A 21,274-nucleotide genomic window follows, 5' to 3' on the forward strand; every position below is an offset into this window, starting at 1 on the left:
TGATTAATACGAGTCTGTTGTATTCTGAGTTTGTCGTTGCTCATTCCCTCTGAATTTCTGTTATCCAGGCGACACCTGGACGGAGACATTAGCGTACGTGTTGTTCTGGGGGACGGCGAGCGTGGTGACCGGAGGCGTCATCCTCTTCAACGGCCGCGACTTTGTAGACGCGCCCAAACTGGTGCAGAAAGAGAAGATGGACTGAATGTGTGTGTGTGGAAAGCAGCTTGGTCCTGCCGAGTCTTTATCCTCCTCATCATCCTCAGTGCTGTCTTACTCTCAGCTTCACCGCGCCTGGAGCTTGTACTGACGTCACACGGCGAAGAGGAGGGGGGATGAAGGGTGGGGGCCAGGCGGGGCCAGGGCGGTGTGTGGGCAAGCTCAAACGGACTCGATGCGTCCCACACCTGCTGCTCTCCACACGGTTGTCGTATCATGGACCACCTCCTATCTCAGAAATCCTATAAATCCATCCACACATGGGCAGCTTTACAAATCCATCACTGGAATTTCACTCAAGCACCTTAGACCATCAAACATTTCATGTATGGATTCCAAAAACACCTTTCTTTACGGTTTCCATGAGGTTTACGGCCCCAAGCCGAGTACTGTATGTGTCGCAGCTCTCTGGCTGTTCGTATAAAACAAACGTCTTTGTATCTGCCATTGCTGCTAATACCTCTGCACTGCAAAGAAATCATTTTCTTAATCTGTATTTCTGTCTTGCTTTAAAAAGTTCTTAACGTCCTTGAAACCACAAATTAAGCAACATGTTTAAAATGACTTGTTTTTGTTTTAATTAATGGTTAATTTTTGTTAGCCCATTGGTTAGTAGTTATTTAAAATAGTTTTAAGCATAAATCTAACTAAATTTAGTTCTATGCGTTATACAACAAAAATGCTATTACCAATGAGATTTCACAATGGGAGGGGCTACCCAAAAAAGCATAAAACTTATTATGATGGAACGTGAAACTATGGTGATGGAACGCAAAACTTATTATGATGGAACGTGAAACTTATTGTGATAGAACGCAAAACTATTATGATGGAACGTAAAACTTATTATGATGGAACGTGAAACTATGGTGATGGAGCATAAAACTTATTGTAATGGAGCATAAAACTTATTGTGATGGAACGTGAAACTTATTGTGATGGAGCATAAAACTTATTGTAATGGAGCATAAAACTTATTGTGATGGAACGCGAAACTTATTGTAATGGAACACAAAACGTATTGTGATGGAGCATAAAACTTATGATGGAGCGTGAAACTGGTGATGGAACGCAAAACTTATTGTGATGGAACGCGAAACTTATTATGATGGAGCGTGAAACTGGTGATGGAGCATAAAACTTATTGTGATGGAGCATAAAACTTATTGTAATGGAACACAAAACTTATTGTGATGGAGCATAAAACTTATGATGGAGCGTGAAACTGGTGATGGAACGCAAAACTTATTGTGATGGAACGCGAAACTTATTATGATGGAACGTGAAACTGGTGATGGAACGCAAAACTTATTGTGATGGAACGCGAAACTTATTGTAATGGAACGCGAAACTTATTGTGATGGAACGCGAAACTTATTGTGATGGAACGTGAAACTATGGTGATGGAACGCAAAACTTATTGTGATGGAACGCGAAACTTATTGTAATGGAACGCGAAACTTATTGTGATGGAACGCAAAACTTATGATAGAACGCAAAACTTATGATAGAACGCAAAACTTATTGTAATGGAACACAAAACTTATTGAAAGGGAATGTAAAAAGTTATTTATGCTAACCATGAATAAAACAAAAATAAAGAAAATAATTTTTGCAGTCTGGCAGCTGTTTGTCATTGCATTTATTTGTGATTTAGAGCACTTCAGACAGAACCATAGATGGGATGGTTTGTGTATTACCAAATGGACATTTTATCCATGCCTTTGATATCATGGTCTTCCATCAGCTTTTATTATGAATAATTTCATTAAAGGACCTTGCTTGTGCATGCTGGGCAGGAAGTGTACAGACACTGGTCTCAAATGTAAAATCAAGACTGATTTATGAACTTTTACTTGTCATGGACCAACGTCTCATCGTATAAAGGAGAGAGCGTGTTTGTACTTACCTGGATGCCAATTGGCAGTTTACTGCATGTATGAAAATCCCGTCACTGAACCGCAGTGCCATATGTTTGTGTTTGAACTATTACCCATTACTCTCTGAGTGCTTTTATTGCTTCAAGGATCTTTGGACTCCCTGTGATGTTTGGATAATGCCTTAAGATTGGTGTCTTCATTCTATCCCTCCGTGTCATAGTGCAGGCCTTATCCAGGCTTATCAGAGAATGTAAAATTGTGTATTATTGATAATAAAGTCATTATTATGGTGCAGGTGTCCGTGGGTCCTTTAAAGATTTTACACCTGCAAAAAACAAGCTATTGCATAACAGTGAACTCAGAGTAATATGAGGCTCTTTACATGCATCACTGGATTTGGACAACTCTTTCACTGCAGGTGTGCAAGTTCCCCACGGGGACAAAATGTCATAACGTGCTTGTTTTGAACATTCCATAATGAATGGAAATAATAGGCTCAAAATGCCACACCAGATTAGCCCGAGTTATTGAACAAACAAGGTGTTATGAACGTGTTGCAGGCAGCTGAGCAATTAATAACATTTCCTCTGCATGGACTTGATGGTCGGACAATAGATGAAGAAATGTCATTGTAACAGCACATTATTGTTACATACTGTATCGTTTGCCTCTTAAAGGGACAGTGCACTCTTAGCATTATTTACTGGTGCAACTGTTGACTGCTTAAATGTACTTAAAATTGACAAGTGTATCTAGAACAATGACTTATAAACTAGATGTCTGGCCAAAACAAAAAAAAGACTTTTTTTGTCTCCCAATGAGGGGATACTGGGAATCCAAATAAGTTTAATTGGGCACAGTTGCGTACATGATTCAGAACATACAGAATATACTTTTTATTATCCACAGATTGTTTCACATGTAGAAAAGTACACATACTGAATGTTTTCCGTGCATTGAATGATTTTGGCTAACGAGCAATCATTAAATGCTTCTAGAACAATTGTAGCCGTTACTATCACAAGACAACATTCACTGTTCATTTTAAACGTCTACATATACAAAACATTGTATGCAAATACGTAACATCACATGTCTTTATAGTGCATTATTTATTATGTAGTTGCTGTACTAGTATCTTACGACACTTCTGAATACCGTCTGTAGCATGCATAAGTGTGGAGCTGGGATCCAGACCAGTGGCGTAGCCAATGGTGGGCCAGGGAGGGCCTGGGCCCACCCAGCATATTAGATACTATTTTTTACATCTTCTTCATCAGACTCTGTGACAGAAACTATATAAAGTGGACTTACTGACATACACTTGAGTAATATTGTGGTCTGTGAGACGGCATGGACAGTGTTGTCCCAAACAAGGTTTAGTAGCGGTCTATTTTCCAGAGTCGGTCCTCAAATGGTTGAAGACACCATGCTGACGTGTTCTCGGATCACCGTTCCTCGCCGTTTCCTCTTACAGAAGGCATAAACAGCCATTAGCGGGACACAACTTACAGACGACAGCAGCAGCAGAGCGATGAATGCCTGACCGTACGCCGGATACTCCTTCAGCACAGATTTACCCTAGAAAGGAAATGCATGAACATGAAAGGCAAAATCGTGCTGATTAACCGGAGTCAAGTATAAGAATTTCCTTCAAATAATGAAACGTTATCACAGTCAATTACTAAAGTAAAACAATGGTTAATTGGATCAAAATCACGGTTTCCAAAAAAAAGAAATAAAACGTTATCACAGTCAGTTACTAAAGTAAAACAATGGTTAATTGGATCAAAATCACGGTTTCCAAAAAAAAGAAATAAATAAAACGTTATCATAGTCAATTACTAAAGTAAAACAATGGTTAATTGGATCAAAATCACGGTTTCCAAAAAAAGAAATAAATAAACGTTATCATAATCAATTACTAAAGTAAAACAATGGTTAATTGGATCAAAATCACGGTTTCAAAAAAGAAATAAATAAAGCGTTATCATAGTCAATTACTAAAGTAAAACAATGGTTAATTGGATCAAAATCACGGTTTCAAAAAAAAAAACGTTATCATAGTCAATTACTAAAGTAAAACAATGGTTAATTGAATCAAAATCACGGTTTCGAAAAAAAAAAAACGTTATCATAGTCAATTACTAAAGTAAAACAATGGTTAATTGGATCAAAATCACAGTTTCCAAAAAGAAATAAATAAAGCGTTATCATAGTCAATTACTAAAGTAAAACAATGGTTAATTGGATCAAAATCACAGTTTCAAAAAAAGAAATAAATAAACGTTATCATAGTCAATTACTAAAGTAAAACAATGGTTAATTGGATCAAAATCACAGTTTCCAAAAAAAGAAATAAATAAAACGTTATCATAGTCAATTACTAAAGTAAAACAATGGTTAATTGGATCAAAATCACAGTTTCCAAAAAAAGAAATAAATAAACGTTATCATAGTCAATTACTAAAGTAAAACAATGGTTAATTGGATCAAAATCACAGTTTCCAAAAAAAGAAATAAATAAAACGTTATCATAGTCAATTACTAAAGTAAAACAATGGTTAATTGGATCAAAATCACAGTTTCCAAAAAAAGAAATAAATAAAACGTTATCATAATCAATTACTAAAGTAAAACAATGGTTAATTGGATCAAAATCACGGTTTCAAAAAAAAAAAGCGTTATCATAATCAATTACTAAAGTAAAACAATGGTCAATTGGATCAAAATCACGGTTTCGAAAAAAAAAAAAACGTTATCATAATCAATTACTAAAGTAAAACAATGGTTAATTGAATCAAAATCACGGTTTCGAAAAAAAAAAAAAAACGTTATCATAGTCAATTACTAAAGTAAAACAATGGTTAATTGGATCAAAATCACAGTTTCCAAAAAAAAGAAATAAATAAACCGTTATCATAGTCAATTACTAAAGTAAAACAATGGTTAATTGGATCAAAATCACAGTTTCCAAAAAAAAGAAATAAATAAAACGTTATCATAGTCAATTACTAAAGTAAAACAATGGTTAATTGAATCAAAATCACGGTTTCAAAAAAAAAAAAGCGTTATCATAGTCAATTACTAAAGTAAAACAATGGTTAATTGGATCAAAATCACAGTTTCAAAAAAGAAACAAATAAACGTTATCATAGTCAATTACTAAAGTAAAACAATGGTTAATTGGATCAAAATCACGGTTTCAAAAAAAAAAAATGTTATCATAATCAATTACTAAAGTAAAACAATGGTTAATTGGATCAAAATCACGGTTTCGAAAAAAAAACTAAACGTTATCATAATCAATTACTAAAGTAAAACAATGGTTAATTGGATCAAAATCACGGTTTCGAAAAAAAAAAAAAACGTTATCATAATCAATTACTAAAGTAAAACAATGGTTAATTGGATCAAAATCACGGTTTCGAAAAAAAAAACTAAACGTTATCATAATCAATTACTAAAGTAAAACAATGGTTAATTGGATCAAAATCACGGTTTCGAAAAAAAAACTAAACGTTATCATAATCAATTACTAAAGTAAAACAATGGTTAATTGGATCAAAATCACGGTTTCGAAAAAAAAAACTAAAGCGTTATCATAATCAATTACTAAAGTAAAACAATGGTTAATTGAATCAAAATCACGGTTTCCAAAAAAAAAATATATAAAACGTTATCATAGTCAATTACTAAAGTAAAACAATGGTTAATTGGATCAAAATCACGGTTTCAAAAAAGAAATAAATAAAGCGTTATCATAGTCAATTACTAAAGTAAAACAATGGTTAATTGGATCAAAATCACGGTTTCAAAAAAAAAAAATGTTATCATAATCAATTACTAAAGTAAAACAATGGTTAATTGGATCAAAATCACGGTTTCGAAAAAAAAACTGAACGTTATCATAATCAATTACTAAAGTAAAACAATGGTTAAATGGATCAAAATCACGGTTTCGAAAAAAAAACTAAACGTTATCATAATCAATTACTAAAGTAAAACAATGGTTAATTGGATCAAAATCACGGTTTCGAAAAAAAAAACTAAACGTTATCATAATCAATTACTAAAGTAAAACAATGGTTAATTGAATCAAAATCACGGTTTCCAAAAAAAAAGAAATATATAAAACGTTATCTTTGTCAATTACTAAAGTAAAACAATGGTTAAATGGATCAAAATCACGGTTTCAAAAAAAAAAAAATGTTCTCATAATCAATTACTAAAGTAAAACAATGGTTAAATGGATCAAAATCACGGTTTCCAAAAAAAAGAAATAAATAAAACGTTATCATAGTCAATTACTAAAGTAAAACAATGGTTAATTGGATCAAAATCACGGTTTCAAAAAAAAAAAAATGTTCTCATAATCAATTACTAAAGTAAAACAATGGTTAAATGGATCAAAATCACGGTTTCCAAAAAAAAGAAATAAATAAAACGTTATCATAGTCAATTACTAAAGTAAAACAATGGTTAAATGGATCAAAATCACGGTTTCAAAAAAAAAAAAACGTTATCATAATCAATTACTAAAGTAAAACAATGGTCAATTGGATCAAAATCACGGTTTCGAAAAAAAAAAAAAAACGTTATCATAATCAATTACTAAAGTAAAACAATGGTTAATTGAATCAAAATCACGGTTTCGAAAAAAAAAAAAAAACGTTATCATAGTCAATTACTAAAGTAAAACAATGGTTAATTGGATCAAAATCACAGTTTCCAAAAAAAAGAAATAAATAAAACGTTATCATAGTCAATTACTAAAGTAAAACAATGGTTAAATGGATCAAAATCACGGTTTCAAAAAAAAAAAAATGTTCTCATAATCAATTACTAAAGTAAAACAATGGTTAATTGGATCAAAATCACAGTTTCCAAAAAAAAGAAATAAATAAAACGTTATCATAGTCAATTACTAAAGTAAAACAATGGTTAAATGGATCAAAATCACGGTTTCAAAAAAAAAAAAACGTTATCATAATCAATTACTAAAGTAAAACAATGGTTAATTGAATCAAAATCACGGTTTCGAAAAAAAAAAAAAAAACGTTATCATAGTCAATTACTAAAGTAAAACAATGGTTAATTGGATCAAAATCACAGTTTCCAAAAAAAAGAAATAAATAAAACGTTATCATAGTCAATTACTAAAGTAAAACAATGGTTAAATGGATCAAAATCACGGTTTCAAAAAAAAAAAATGTTCTCATAATCAATTACTAAAGTAAAACAATGGTTAATTGGATCAAAATCACAGTTTCAAAAAAGAAATAAATAAAGCGTTATCATAGTCAATTACTAAAGTAAAACAATGGTTAAATGGATCAAAATCACGGTTTCAAAAAAAAAAAAACGTTATCATAATCAATTACTAAAGTAAAACAATGGTTAATTGAATCAAAATCACGGTTTCGAAAAAAAAAAAAAACGTTATCATAGTCAATTACTAAAGTAAAACAATGGTTAATTGGATCAAAATCACAGTTTCCAAAAAAAAGAAATAAATAAAACGTTATCATAGTCAATTACTAAAGTAAAACAATGGTTAAATGGATCAAAATCACGGTTTCAAAAAAAAAAAAATGTTCTCATAATCAATTACTAAAGTAAAACAATGGTTAATTGGATCAAAATCACGGTTTCGAAAAAAAAAACTAAACGTTATCATAATCAATTACTAAAGTAAAACAATGGTTAATTGGATCAAAATCACGGTTTCGAAAAAAAAAAAAACGTTATCATAATCAATTACTAAAGTAAAACAATGGTTAATTGGATCAAAATCACGGTTTCGAAAAAAAAAACTAAACGTTATCATAATCAATTACTAAAGTAAAACAATGGTTAAATGGATCAAAATCACGGTTTCAAAAAAAAAAAACGTTATCATAATCAATTACTAAAGTAAAACAATGGTTAATTGGATCAAAATCACGGTTTCGAAAAAAAACTAAACGTTATCATAATCAATTACTAAAGTAAAACAATGGTTAAATGGATCAAAATCACGGTTTCGAAAAAAAAAACTAAACGTTATCATAATCAATTACTAAAGTAAAACAATGGTTAATTGGATCAAAATCACGGTTTCGAAAAAAAAAACTAAACGTTATCATAATCAATTACTAAAGTAAAACAATGGTTAATTGAATCAAAATCACGGTTTCCAAAAAAAAAGAAATAAATAAAACGTTATCATAGTCAATTACTAAAGTAAAACAATGGTTAAATGGATCAAAATCACGGTTTCAAAAAAAAAAAAAATGTTATCATAATCAATTACTAAAGTAAAACAATGGTTAAATGGATCAAAATCACGGTTTCAAAAAAAAAAGAAATAAATAAAACGTTATCATAGTCAATTACTAAAGTAAAACAATGGTTAATTGGATCAAAATCACAGTTTCCAAAAAAAAGAAATAAATAAAACGTTATCATAGTCAATTACTAAAGTAAAACAATGGTTAAATGGATCAAAATCACGGTTTCAAAAAAAAAATAAACGTTATCATAATCAATTACTAAAGTAAAACAATGGTTAAATGGATCAAAATCACGGTTTCAAAAAAAAAATAACGTTATCATAATCAATTACTAAAGTAAAACAATGGTTAAATGGATCAAAATCACGGTTTCAAAAAAAAATAAACGTTATCATAATCAATTACTAAAGTAAAACAATGGTTAATTGGATCAAAATCACGGTTTCGAAAAAAAAACTAAACGTTATCATAATCAATTACTAAAGTAAAACAATGGTTAAATGGATCAAAATCACGGTTTCAAAAAAAAACTAAACGTTATCATAATCAATTACTAAAGTAAAACAATGGTTAATTGGATCAAAATCACGGTTTCGAAAAAAAAACTAAACGTTATCATAATCAATTACTAAAGTAAAACAATGGTTAATTGAATCAAAATCACGGTTTCAAAAAAAGAAATAAATAAAGCGTTATCATAGTCAATTACTAAAGTAAAACAATGGTTAATTGGATCAAAATCACGGTTTCAAAAAAAAAAAATGTTATCATAATCAATTACTAAAGTAAAACAATGGTTAAATGGATCAAAATCACGGTTTCAAAAAAAGAAATAAATAAACGTTATCATAGTCAATTACTAAAGTAAAACAATGGTTAATTGGATCAAAATCACGGTTTCAAAAAAAGAAATAAATAAAACGTTATCATAGTCAATTACTAAAGTAAAACAATGGTTAAATGGATCAAAATCACGGTTTCAAAAAAAAAAAACGTTATCATAATCAATTACTAAAGTAAAACAATGGTTAATTGGATCAAAATCACGGTTTCAAAAAAAAAAACGTTATCATAATCAATTACTAAAGTAAAACAATGGTTAATTGGATCAAAATCACGGTTTCGAAAAAAAAACTAAACGTTATCATAATCAATTACTAAAGTAAAACAATGGTTAATTGGATCAAAATCACGGTTTCAAAAAAAAAAATAAACGTTATCATAATCAATTACTAAAGTAAAACAATGGTTAATTGGATCAAAATCACAGTTTCAAAAAAAGAAATAAATAAAACGTTATCATAGTCAATTACTAAAGTAAAACAATGGTTAATTGGATCAAAATCACGGTTTCAAAAAAAAAAAACGTTATCATAATCAATTACTAAAGTAAAACAATGGTTAATTGGATCAAAATCACGGTTTCGAAAAAAAAACTAAACGTTATCATAATCAATTACTAAAGTAAAACAATGGTTAATTGGATCAAAATCACGGTTTCGAAAAAAAAAAAAACGTTATCATAATCAATTACTAAAGTAAAACAATGGTTAATTGGATCAAAATCACGGTTTCGAAAAAAAAACTAAACGTTATCATAATCAATTACTAAAGTAAAACAATGGTTAATTGGATCAAAATCACGGTTTCGAAAAAAAAAAAAACGTTATCATAATCAATTACTAAAGTAAAACAATGGTTAATTGGATCAAAATCACGGTTTCAAAAAAAAACTAAACGTTATCATAATCAATTACTAAAGTAAAACAATGGTTAATTGGATCAAAATCACGGTTTCGAAAAAAAAAAAACGTTATCATAATCAATTACTAAAGTAAAACAATGGTTAATTGGATCAAAATCACGGTTTCGAAAAAAAAATAAACGTTATCATAATCAATTACTAAAGTAAAACAATGGTTAATTGGATCAAAATCACGGTTTCGAAAAAAAAAAAAACGTTATCATAATCAATTACTAAAGTAAAACAATGGTTAATTGGATCAAAATCACGGTTTCAAAAAAAAAATAAAACGTTATCATAATCAATTACTAAAGTAAAACAATGGTTAAATGGATCAAAATCACGGTTTCAAAAAAAAAAAAATGTTATCATAATCAATTACTAAAGTAAAACAATGGTTAATTGGATCAAAATCACGGTTTCGAAAAAAAAACTAAACGTTATCATAATCAATTACTAAAGTAAAACAATGGTTAATTGGATCAAAATCACGGTTTCGAAAAAAAAAAAACGTTATCATAATCAATTACTAAAGTAAAACAATGGTTAATTGGATCAAAATCACGGTTTCAAAAAAAAACTAAACGTTATCATAATCAATTACTAAAGTAAAACAATGGTTAATTGGATCAAAATCACGGTTTCGAAAAAAAAAAAACGTTATCATAATCAATTACTAAAGTAAAACAATGGTTAATTGGATCAAAATCACGGTTTCAAAAAAAAACTAAACGTTATCATAATCAATTACTAAAGTAAAACAATGGTTAATTGGATCAAAATCACGGTTTCGAAAAAAAAACTAAACGTTATCATAATCAATTACTAAAGTAAAACAATGGTTAATTGGATCAAAATCACGGTTTCGAAAAAAAAACTAAACGTTATCACAGTCAGTTACTAAAGTAAAACAATGGTTAATTGAATCAAAATCACGGTTTCAAAAAAAAACTAACTAACAAACAAATAAAACGTTATCACAGTCAGTTACTAAAGTAAAACAATGGTTAATTGGATCAAAATCACGGTATCGAAAAAAAGAAATAAATAAAACGTTATCATAGTCAATTACTAAAGTAAAACAATAGTTAATTGGATCAAAATCACAGTTTCCAAAAAAAAGAAATAAATAAAACGTTATCACAGTCAATTACTAAAGTAAAACAATGGTTAATTGGATCAAAATCACGGTTTCGAAAAAAAAAAACGTTATCATAATCAATTACTAAAGTAAAACAATGGTTAAATGGATCAAAATCACAGTTTCCAAAAAAAGAAATAAATAAAACGTTATCATAGTCAATTACTAAAGTAAAACAATGGTTAATTGGATCAAAATCACAGTTTCCAAAAAAAGAAATAAATAAAACGTTATCATAGTCAATTACTAAAGTAAAACAATGGTTAATTGGATCAAAATCACAGTTTCCAAAAAAAGAAATAAATAAAACGTTATCATAGTCAATTACTAAAGTAAAACAATGGTTAAATGGATCAAAATCACGGTTTCAAAAAAAAAAAATGTTATCATAATCAATTACTAAAGTAAAACAATGGTTAAATGGATCAAAATCACGGTTTCAAAAAAAAAAAATGTTATCATAATCAATTACTAAAGTAAAACAATGGTTAATTGGATCAAAATCACGGTTTCGAAAAAAAAAAAACGTTATCATAATCAATTACTAAAGTAAAACAATGGTTAATTGGATCAAAATCACGGTTTCGAAAAAAAAAACTAAACGTTATCATAGTCAATTACTAAAGTAAAACAATGGTTAATTGGATCAAAATCACGGTTTCCAAAAAAAAAGAAATAAATAAAACGTTATCACAGTCAGTTACTAAAGTAAAACAATGGTTAATTGGATCAAAATCACGGTATCGAAAAAAAAGAAATAAATAAAACGTTATCATAGTCAATTACTAAAGTAAAACAATAGTTAATTGGATCAAAATCACAGTTTCCAAAAAAAAAAAGAAATAAATAAAACGTTATCACAGTCAATTACTAAAGTAAAACAATGGTTAATTGGATCAAAATCACGGTTTCGAAAAAAAAAAAAAACGTTATCATAATCAATTACTAAAGTAAAACAATGGTTAATTGGATCAAAATCACGGTATCGAAAAAAAATAAATAAATAAAACGTTATCACAGTCAATTACTAATGTAAAACAATGGTTAATTGGATCAAAATCACAGTTTCCAAAAAAAAGAAATAAATAAAACGTTATCACAGTCAATTACTAATGTAAAACAATGGTTAATTGGATCAAAATCACAGTTTCCAAAAAAAAGAAATAAATAAAACGTTATCATAGTCAATTACTAATGTAAAACAATGGTTAATTGGATCAAAATCACGGTTTCGAAAAAAAAGAATTAAAACGTTATCATAGTCAATTACTAATGTAAAACAATGGTTAATTGGATCAAAATCACGGTATCGAAAAAAAAGAAATAAATAAAACGTTATCACAGTCAATTACTAATGTAAAACAATGGTTAATTGGATCAAAATCACAGTTTCCAAAAAAAAGAAATAAATAAAACGTTATCACAGTCAATTACTAAAGTAAAACAATGGTTAATTGGATCAAAATCACGGTTTCGAAAAAAAAGAATTAAAACGTTATCACAGTCAATTACTAAAGTAAAACAATGGTTAATTGGATCAAAATCACGGTTTCGAAAAAAAAAAAAAACGTTATCATAATCAATTACTAAAGTAAAACAATGGTTAATTGGATCAAAATCACGGTATCGAAAAAAAAGAAATAAAACGTTATCACAGTCAATTACTAAAGTAAAACAATGGTTAATTGGATCAAAATCACGGTATCGAAAAAAAAGAAATAAAACGTTATCACAGTCAATTACTAAAGTAAAACAATGGTTAATTGGATCAAAATCACGGTTTCGAAAAAAAACCTAAACGTTATCATAATCAATTACTAAAGTAAAACAATGGTTAATTGGATCAAAATCACGGTTTCGAAAAAAAACTAATGAACAAATAAAACGTTATCACAGTCAGTGACTAAAGTAAAACAATGGTCAATTGGATCAAAATCATGGTTTCGAAAAAAAATAAATAAAACGTTATCATAGTCAATTACTAAAGTAAAACAATGGTTAATTGAATCAAAATCACGGTATCGAAAAAAAAGAAATAAATAAAACATTATCATAGTCAATTACTAAAGTAAAACAATGGTTAATTGAATCAAAATCACGGTATCGAAAAAAGAAATAAATAAAACATTATCATAGTCAATTACTAAAGTAAAACAATGGTTAATTGGATCAAAATCACGGTTTCCAAAAAAAAGAAATAAATAAAACGTTATCATAGTCAATTACTAAAGTAAAACAATGGTTAATTGGATCAAAATCACGGTTTCGAAAAAAAATTAAACGTTATCATAGTCAATTACTAAAGTAAAACAATGGTTAATTGGATCAAAATCACGGTATCGAAAAAAAAAACTAAACGTTATCATAATCAATTACTAAAGTAAAACAATGGTTAATTGGATCAAAATCACGGTTTCCAAAAAAAATTAAATGTTATCATAGTCAATTACTAAAGTAAAACAATGGTTAATTGAATCAAAATCATGGTTTCGAAAAAAAAACTAATGAACAAATAAAACGTTATCACAGTCAATTACTAAAGTAAAACAATGGTCAATTGGATCAAAATCATGGTTTCGAAAAAAAAACTAATGAACAAATAAAACGTTATCACAGTCAATTACTAAAGGAAAACAATGGTCAATTGGATCAAAATCATGGTTTCGAAAAAAAAACTAATGAACAAATAAAACGTTATCACAGTCAATTACTAAAGTAAAACAATGGTCAATTGGATCAAAATCATGGTTTCGAAAAAAAAAAACAATAAAACGTTATCATAGTCAATTACTAAAGTAAAACAATGGTTAATTGGATCAAAATCACGGTTTCGAAAAAAAATTAAACGTTATCATAGTCAATTACTAAAGTAAAACAATGGTTAATTGGATCAAAATCACGGTTTCCAAAAAAAAGAAATAAATAAAACGTTATCATAGTCAATTACTAAAGTAAAACAATGGTTAATTGGATCAAAATCACGGTTTCGAAAAAAAAATTAAACGTTATCATAGTCAATTACTAAAGTAAAACAATGGTTATTTGAATCAAAATCACGGTTTCCAAAAAAAAGAAATAAATAAAACGTTATCATAGTCAATTACTAAAGTAAAACAATGGTTAATTGGATCAAAATCACGGTTTCGAAAAAAAAGAAATAAATAAAACGTTATCATAGTCAATTACTAAAGTAAAACAATGGTTAATTGGATCAAAATCACGGTTTCGAAAAAAAATTAAACGTTATCATAGTCAATTACTAAAGTAAAACAATGGTTAATTGGATCAAAATCACGGTTTCGAAAAAAAAATTAAACGTTATCATAGTCAATTACTAAAGTAAAACAATGGTTAATTGAATCAAAATCATGGTTTCGAAAAAAAAAAACAATAAAACGTTATCATAGTCAATTACTAAAGTAAAACAATGGTTAATTGGATCAAAATCACGGTTTCGAAAAAAAATTAAACGTTATCATAGTCAATTACTAAAGTAAAACAATGGTTAATTGGATCAAAATCACGGTTTCCAAAAAAAAAGAAATAAATAAAACGTTATCACAGTCAGTTACTAAAGTAAAACAATGGTTAATTGGATCAAAATCACGGTATCGAAAAAAAAGAAATAAATAAAACGTTATCACAGTCAATTACTAAAGTAAAACAATGGTTAATTGGATCAAAATCACGGTTTCGAAAAAAAAAAACGTTATCATAATCAATTACTAAAGTAAAACAATGGTTAATTGGATCAAAATCACGGTATCGAAAAAAAAGAAATAAATAAAACGTTATCACAGTCAATTACTAATGTAAAACAATGGTTAATTGGATCAAAATCACAGTTTCCAAAAAAAGAAATAAATAAAACGTTATCACAGTCAATTACTAATGTAAAACAATGGTTAATTGGATCAAAATCACAGTTTCCAAAAAAAGAAATAAATAAAACGTTATCATAGTCAATTACTAATGTAAAACAATGGTTAATTGGATCAAAATCACGGTTTCGAAAAAAAGAATTAAAACGTTATCATAGTCAATTACTAATGTAAAACAATGGTTAATTGGATCAAAATCACGGTATCGAAAAAAAGAAATAAATAAAACGTTATCACAGTCAATTACTAATGTAAAACAATGGTTAATTGGATCAAAATCACAGTTTCCAAAAAAAGAAATAAATAAAACGTTATCACAGTCAATTACTAAAGTAAAACAATGGTTAATTGGATCAAAATCACGGTATCGAAAAAAAAGAAATAAATAAAACGTTATCACAGTCAATTACTAAAGTAAAACAATGGTTAATTGGATCAAAATCACGGTTTCGAAAAAAAGAATTAAAAGCGTTATCACAGTCAATTACTAAAGTAAAACAATGGTTAATTGGATCAAAATCACGGTTTCGAAAAAAAAAAGCGTTATCATAATCAATTACTAAAGTAAAACAATGGTTAATTGGATCAAAATCACGGTATCGAAAAAAAGAAATAAAACGTTATCACAGTCAATTACTAAAAGTAAAACAATGGTTAATTGGATCAAAATCACGGTATCGAAAAAAGAAATAAATAAAGCGTTATCACAGTCAATTACTAAAGTAAAACAATGGTTAATTGGATCAAAATCACGGTTTCGAAAAAAGAATTAAAACGTTATCACAGTCAATTACTAAAGTAAAACAATGGTTAATTGGATCAAAATCACGGTTTCGAAAAAAAAAACGTTATCATAATCAATTACTAAAGTAAAACAATGGTTAATTGGATCAAAATCACGGTATCGAAAAAAAGAAATAAAACGTTATCACAGTCAATTACTAAAGTAAAACAATGGTTAATTGGATCAAAATCACGGTTTCGAAAAAAACCTAAACGTTATCATAATCAATTACTAAAGTAAAACAATGGTTAATTGGATCAAAATCACGGTTTCGAAAAAAACTAATGAACAAATAAAACGTTATCACAGTCAGTGACTAAAGTAAAACAATGGTCAATTGGATCAAAATCATGGTTTCGAAAAAAAATAAATAAAACGTTATCATAGTCAATTACTAAAGTAAAACAATGGTTAATTGAATCAAAATCACGGTATCGAAAAAAAAGAAATAAATAAAACATTATCATAGTCAATTACTAAAGTAAAACAATGGTTAATTGAATCAAAATCACGGTATCGAAAAAAAGAAATAAATAAAACATTATCATAGTCAATTACTAAAGTAAAACAATGGTTAATTGGATCAAAATCACGGTTTCCAAAAAAAAGAAATAAATAAAACGTTATCATAGTCAATTACTAAAGTAAAACAATGGTTAATTGGATCAAAATCATGGTTTCGAAAAAAAATTAAACGTTATCATAGTCAATTACTAAAGTAAAACAATGGTTAATTGGATCAAAATCACGGTATCGAAAAAAAAAACTAAACGTTATCATAATCAATTACTAAAGTAAAACAATGGTTAATTGGATCAAAATCACGGTTTCCAAAAAAAATTAAATGTTATCATAGTCAATTACTAAAGTAAAACAATGGTTAATTGGATCAAAATCACGGTTTCAAAAAAAAATTAAATGTTATCATAGTCAATTACTAAAGTAAAACAATGGTTAATTGAATCAAAATCATGGTTTCGAAAAAAAAACTAATGAACAAATAAAACGTTATCACAGTCAATTACTAAAGTAAAACAATGGTCAATTGGATCAAAATCATGGTTTCGAAAAAAAAAAACAATAAAACGTTATCATAGTCAATTACTAAAGTAAAACAATGGTTAATTGGATCAAAATCACGGTATCGAAAAAAAAACTAAACGTTATCATAATCAATTACTAAAGTAAAACAATGGTTAATTGGATCAAAATCACGGTTTCCAAAAAAAATTAAATGTTATCATAGTCAATTACTAAAGTAAAACAATGGTTAATTGGATCAAAATCACGGTTTTAAAAAAAAATTAAATGTTATCATAGTCAATTACTAAAGTAAAACAATGGTTAATTGAATCAAAATCATGGTTTCGAAAAAAAAACTAATGAACAAATAAAACGTTATCACAGTCAATTACTAAAGTAAAACAATGGTCAATTGGATCAAAATCACGGTTTCGAAAAAAAATTAAACGTTATCATAGTCAATTACTAAAGTAAAACAATGGTTAATTGGATCAAAATCACGGTTTCCAAAAAAAAGAAATAAATAAAACGTTATCATAGTCAATTACTAAAGTAAAACAATGGTTAATTGGATCAAAATCACGGTTTCGAAAAAAAATTAAACGTTATCATAGTCAATTACTAAAGTAAAACAATGGTTATTTGAATCAAAATCACGGTTTCCAAAAAAAAGAAATAAATAAAACGTTATCATAGTCAATTACTAAAGTAAAACAATGGTTAATTGGATCAAAATCACGGTTTCGAAAAAAAGAAATAAATAAAACGTTATCATAGTCAATTACTAAAGTAAAACAATGGTTAATTGGATCAAAATCACGGTTTCGAAAAAAATTAAACGTTATCATAGTCAATTACTAAAGTAAAACAATGGTTAATTGGATCAAAATCACGGTTTCGAAAAAAAAATTAAACGTTATCATAGTCAATTACTAAAGTAAAACAATGGTTAATTGAATCAAAATCATGGTTTCGAAAAAAAAAAAACAATAAAACGTTATCATAGTCAATTACTAAAGTAAAACAATGGTTAATTGGATCAAAATCACGGTTTCGAAAAAAAATTAAACGTTATCATAGTCAATTACTAAAGTAAAACAATGGTTAATTGGATCAAAATCACGGTTTCCAAAAAAAAAACTAACAAACAAATAAAACGTTATCACAGTCAATTACTAAAGTAAAACAATGGTCAATTGGATCAAAATCATGGTTTCGAAAAAAAAAAAAACAATAAAACGTTATCATAGTCAATTACTAAAGTAAAACAATGGTTAATTGGATCAAAATCACGGTTTCGAAAAAAAAAACTAAACGTTATCATAATCAATTACTAAAGTAAAACAATGGTTAATTGAATCAAAATCATGGTTTCGAAAAAAAAACTAATGAACAAATAAAACGTTATCACAGTCAGTTACTAAAGTAAAACAATGGTCAATTGGATCAAAATCATGGTTTCGAAAAAAAATTAAACGTTATCATAGTCAATTACTAAAGTAAAACAATGGTTAATTGAATCAAAATCATGGTTTCGAAAAAAAACTAATGAACAAATAAAACGTTATCACAGTCAGTTACTAAAGTAAAACAATGGTTAATTGAATCAAAATCACGGTATCGAAAAAAAAGAAATAAATAAAACGTTATCATAGTCAATTACTAAAGTAAAACAATGGTCAATTGGATCAAAATCATGGTTTCGAAAAAAAAAATAATGAACAAATAAAACGTTATCACAGTCAATTACTAAAGTAAAACAATGGTTAATTGAATTAAAATCACAGTATCGAAAAAAAAGAAATAAATAAAACGTTATCATAGTCAATTACTAAAGTAAAACAATGGTTAATTGGATCAAAATCACGGTTTCCAAAAAAAAAACTAACAAACAAATAAAATGTTATCACAGTCAATTACTAAAGTAAAACAATGGTTAATTGAATCAAAATCACGGTATCGAAAAAAAGAAATAAATAAAAAAACTTTATCATAGTCAATTACTAAAGTAAAACAATGGTTAATTGGATCAAAATCACGGTTTCGAAAAAAAATTAAACGTTATCATAGTCAATTACTAAAGTAAAACAATGGTTAATTGGATCAAAATCACGGTTTCCCAAAAAAATGTAACGTTATCATAGTCAATTACTAAAGTAAAACAATGGTTAATTGAATCAAAATCATGGTTTCGAAAAAAAACTAATGAACAAATAAAACGTTATCACAGTCAATTACTAAAGTAAAACAATGGTCAATTGGATCAAAATCATGGTTTCAAAAAAAAAAAACAATAAAACGTTATCATAGTCAATTACTAAAGTAAAACAATGGTTAATTGGATCAAAATCATGGTTTCGAAAAAAAAAAACTAACAAACAAATAAAACGCTATCACAGTCAATTACTAAAGTAAAACAATGGTTAATTGGATCAAAATCACGGTTTTGATAAAAAAATAAAACGTTATCATAGTCAATTACTAAAGTCAAACAATGGTTAATTGAATCAAAATCATGGTTTCGAAAAAATAAATAAAATAAAAAATAAAACGTTATCATAGTCAATTACTAAAGTAAAACAATGGTTAATTGAATCAAAATCAGGGTTTCGAAAAAACTAACAAACAAATAAAATGTTATCACGTCAATTACTAATGTAAAACAATGGTTAATTGGATCAAAATCACGGTTTCGAAAAAATAAATAAATAAAACCTTATCACAGTCAATTACTAAAGTAAAACAATAGTTAATTGGATCAAAATCACGGTTTCGAAAAAAAATTAAACGTTATCATAGTCAATTACTAAAGTAAAACAATGGTCAATTGGATCAAAATCATGGTTTCGAAAAAAACAAAACAATAAAACGTTATCATAGTCAATTACTAAAGTAAAACAATGGTCAATTGGATCAAAATCACGGTTTCGAAAAAAAATTAAACGTTATCACAGTCAATTACTAAAGTAAAACAATGGTTAATTGAATCAAAATCATGGTTTCGAAAAAAAACTAATGAACAAATAAAACGTTATCACAGTCAATTACTAAAGTAAAACAATGGTCAATTGGATCAAAATCATGGTTTCAAAAAAAAAAAACAATAAAACGTTATCATAGTCAATTACTAAAGTAAAACAATGGTCAATTGGATCAAAATCACGGTTTCGAAAAAAAATTAAACGTTATCACAGTCAATTACTAAAGTAAAACAATGGTTAATTGGATCAAAATCACGGTTTTGATAAAAAAATAAAACGTTATCATAGTCAATTACTAAAGTCAAACAATGGTTAATTGAATCAAAATCATGGTTTCGAAAAAATAAATAAAATAAAAAATAAAAGCGTTATCATAGTCAATTACTAAAGTAAAACAATGGTTAATTGAATCAAAATCAGGGTTTCGAAAAAACTAACAAACAAATAAAATGTTATCCGTCAATTACTAATGTAAAACAATGGTTAATTGGATCAAAATCACGGTTTCGAAAAAATAAATAAATAAAACCTTATCACAGTCAATTACTAAAGTAAAACAATAGTTAATTGGATCAAAATCACGGTTTCGAAAAAAAATTAAACGTTATCATAGTCAATTACTAAAGTAAAACAATGGTTAATCGGATCAAAATCACAGTTTCCAAAAAAAAAACTAACAAACAAATAAAACGTTATCACAGTCAATTACTAAAGTAAAACAATGGTTAATTGGATCAAAATCACGGTTTCGAAAAAAAAAAACTAAACGTTATCATAATCAATTACTAAAGTAAAGCAATGGTTAATTGAATCAAAATCATGGTTTCGAAAAAAAAACTAATGAACAAATAAAACGTTATCACAGTCAGTTACTAAAGTAAAACAATGGTCAATTGGATCAAAATCATGGTTTCGAAAAAAAATTAAACGTTATCATAGTCAATTACTAAAGTAAAACAATGGTTAATTGAATCAAAATCATGGTTTCGAAAAAAACTAATGAACAAATAAAAGCGTTATCACAGTCAGTTACTAAAGTAAAACAATGGTTAATTGAATCAAAATCACGGTATCGAAAAAAAAGAAATAAATAAAACGTTATCATAGTCAATTACTAAAGTAAAACAATGGTTAATTGGATCAAAATCACGGTTTCCAAAAAAAAACTAACAAACAAATAAAATGTTATCACAGTCAATTACTAAAGTAAAACAATGGTTAATTGGATCAAAATCACGGTTTCGAAAAAATAAATAAATAAAACCTTATCACAGTCAATTACTAAAGTAAAACAATGGTTAATTGAATCAAAATCACGGTATCGGAAAAAAAGAAATAAATAAAAA

The 21,274-nt window shown here is 27.3% G+C and overlaps 2 protein-coding genes across 3 annotated transcripts in view; one reads left to right on the plus strand and one right to left on the minus strand.

Moving 5' to 3' along the window:
* The window catches only part of LOC127657854 (phosphatidylinositol-3-phosphatase SAC1-B), a 26,347-nt gene extending 25,211 nt beyond the window's left edge, over nucleotides 1-1,136 (plus strand). For both annotated transcript variants that reach the window (XM_052146799.1, XM_052146800.1), the window contains one exon: nucleotides 69-1,136. In XM_052146799.1, coding sequence (XP_052002759.1) covers nucleotides 69-205 — 137 coding nt within the window. In that variant the 3' untranslated portion in view covers nucleotides 206-1,136. The remainder of the gene's footprint in view (nucleotides 1-68) is intronic.
* A 1,782-nt stretch (nucleotides 1,137-2,918) lies between these two features.
* The window catches only part of LOC127657853 (sodium- and chloride-dependent transporter XTRP3-like), a 40,363-nt gene continuing 22,007 nt past the window's right edge, over nucleotides 2,919-21,274 (minus strand). The window contains exon 11 of the mRNA XM_052146798.1: nucleotides 2,919-3,680. Within this exon, the coding sequence (XP_052002758.1) occupies nucleotides 3,510-3,680 (171 nt within the window). The 3' untranslated portion in view covers nucleotides 2,919-3,509. The remainder of the gene's footprint in view (nucleotides 3,681-21,274) is intronic.

The sequence above is a fragment of the Xyrauchen texanus genome, chromosome 17, assembly GCF_025860055.1.
Source record: "Xyrauchen texanus isolate HMW12.3.18 chromosome 17, RBS_HiC_50CHRs, whole genome shotgun sequence".
Classification (NCBI taxonomy): Eukaryota; Metazoa; Chordata; class Actinopteri; order Cypriniformes; family Catostomidae; genus Xyrauchen; species Xyrauchen texanus.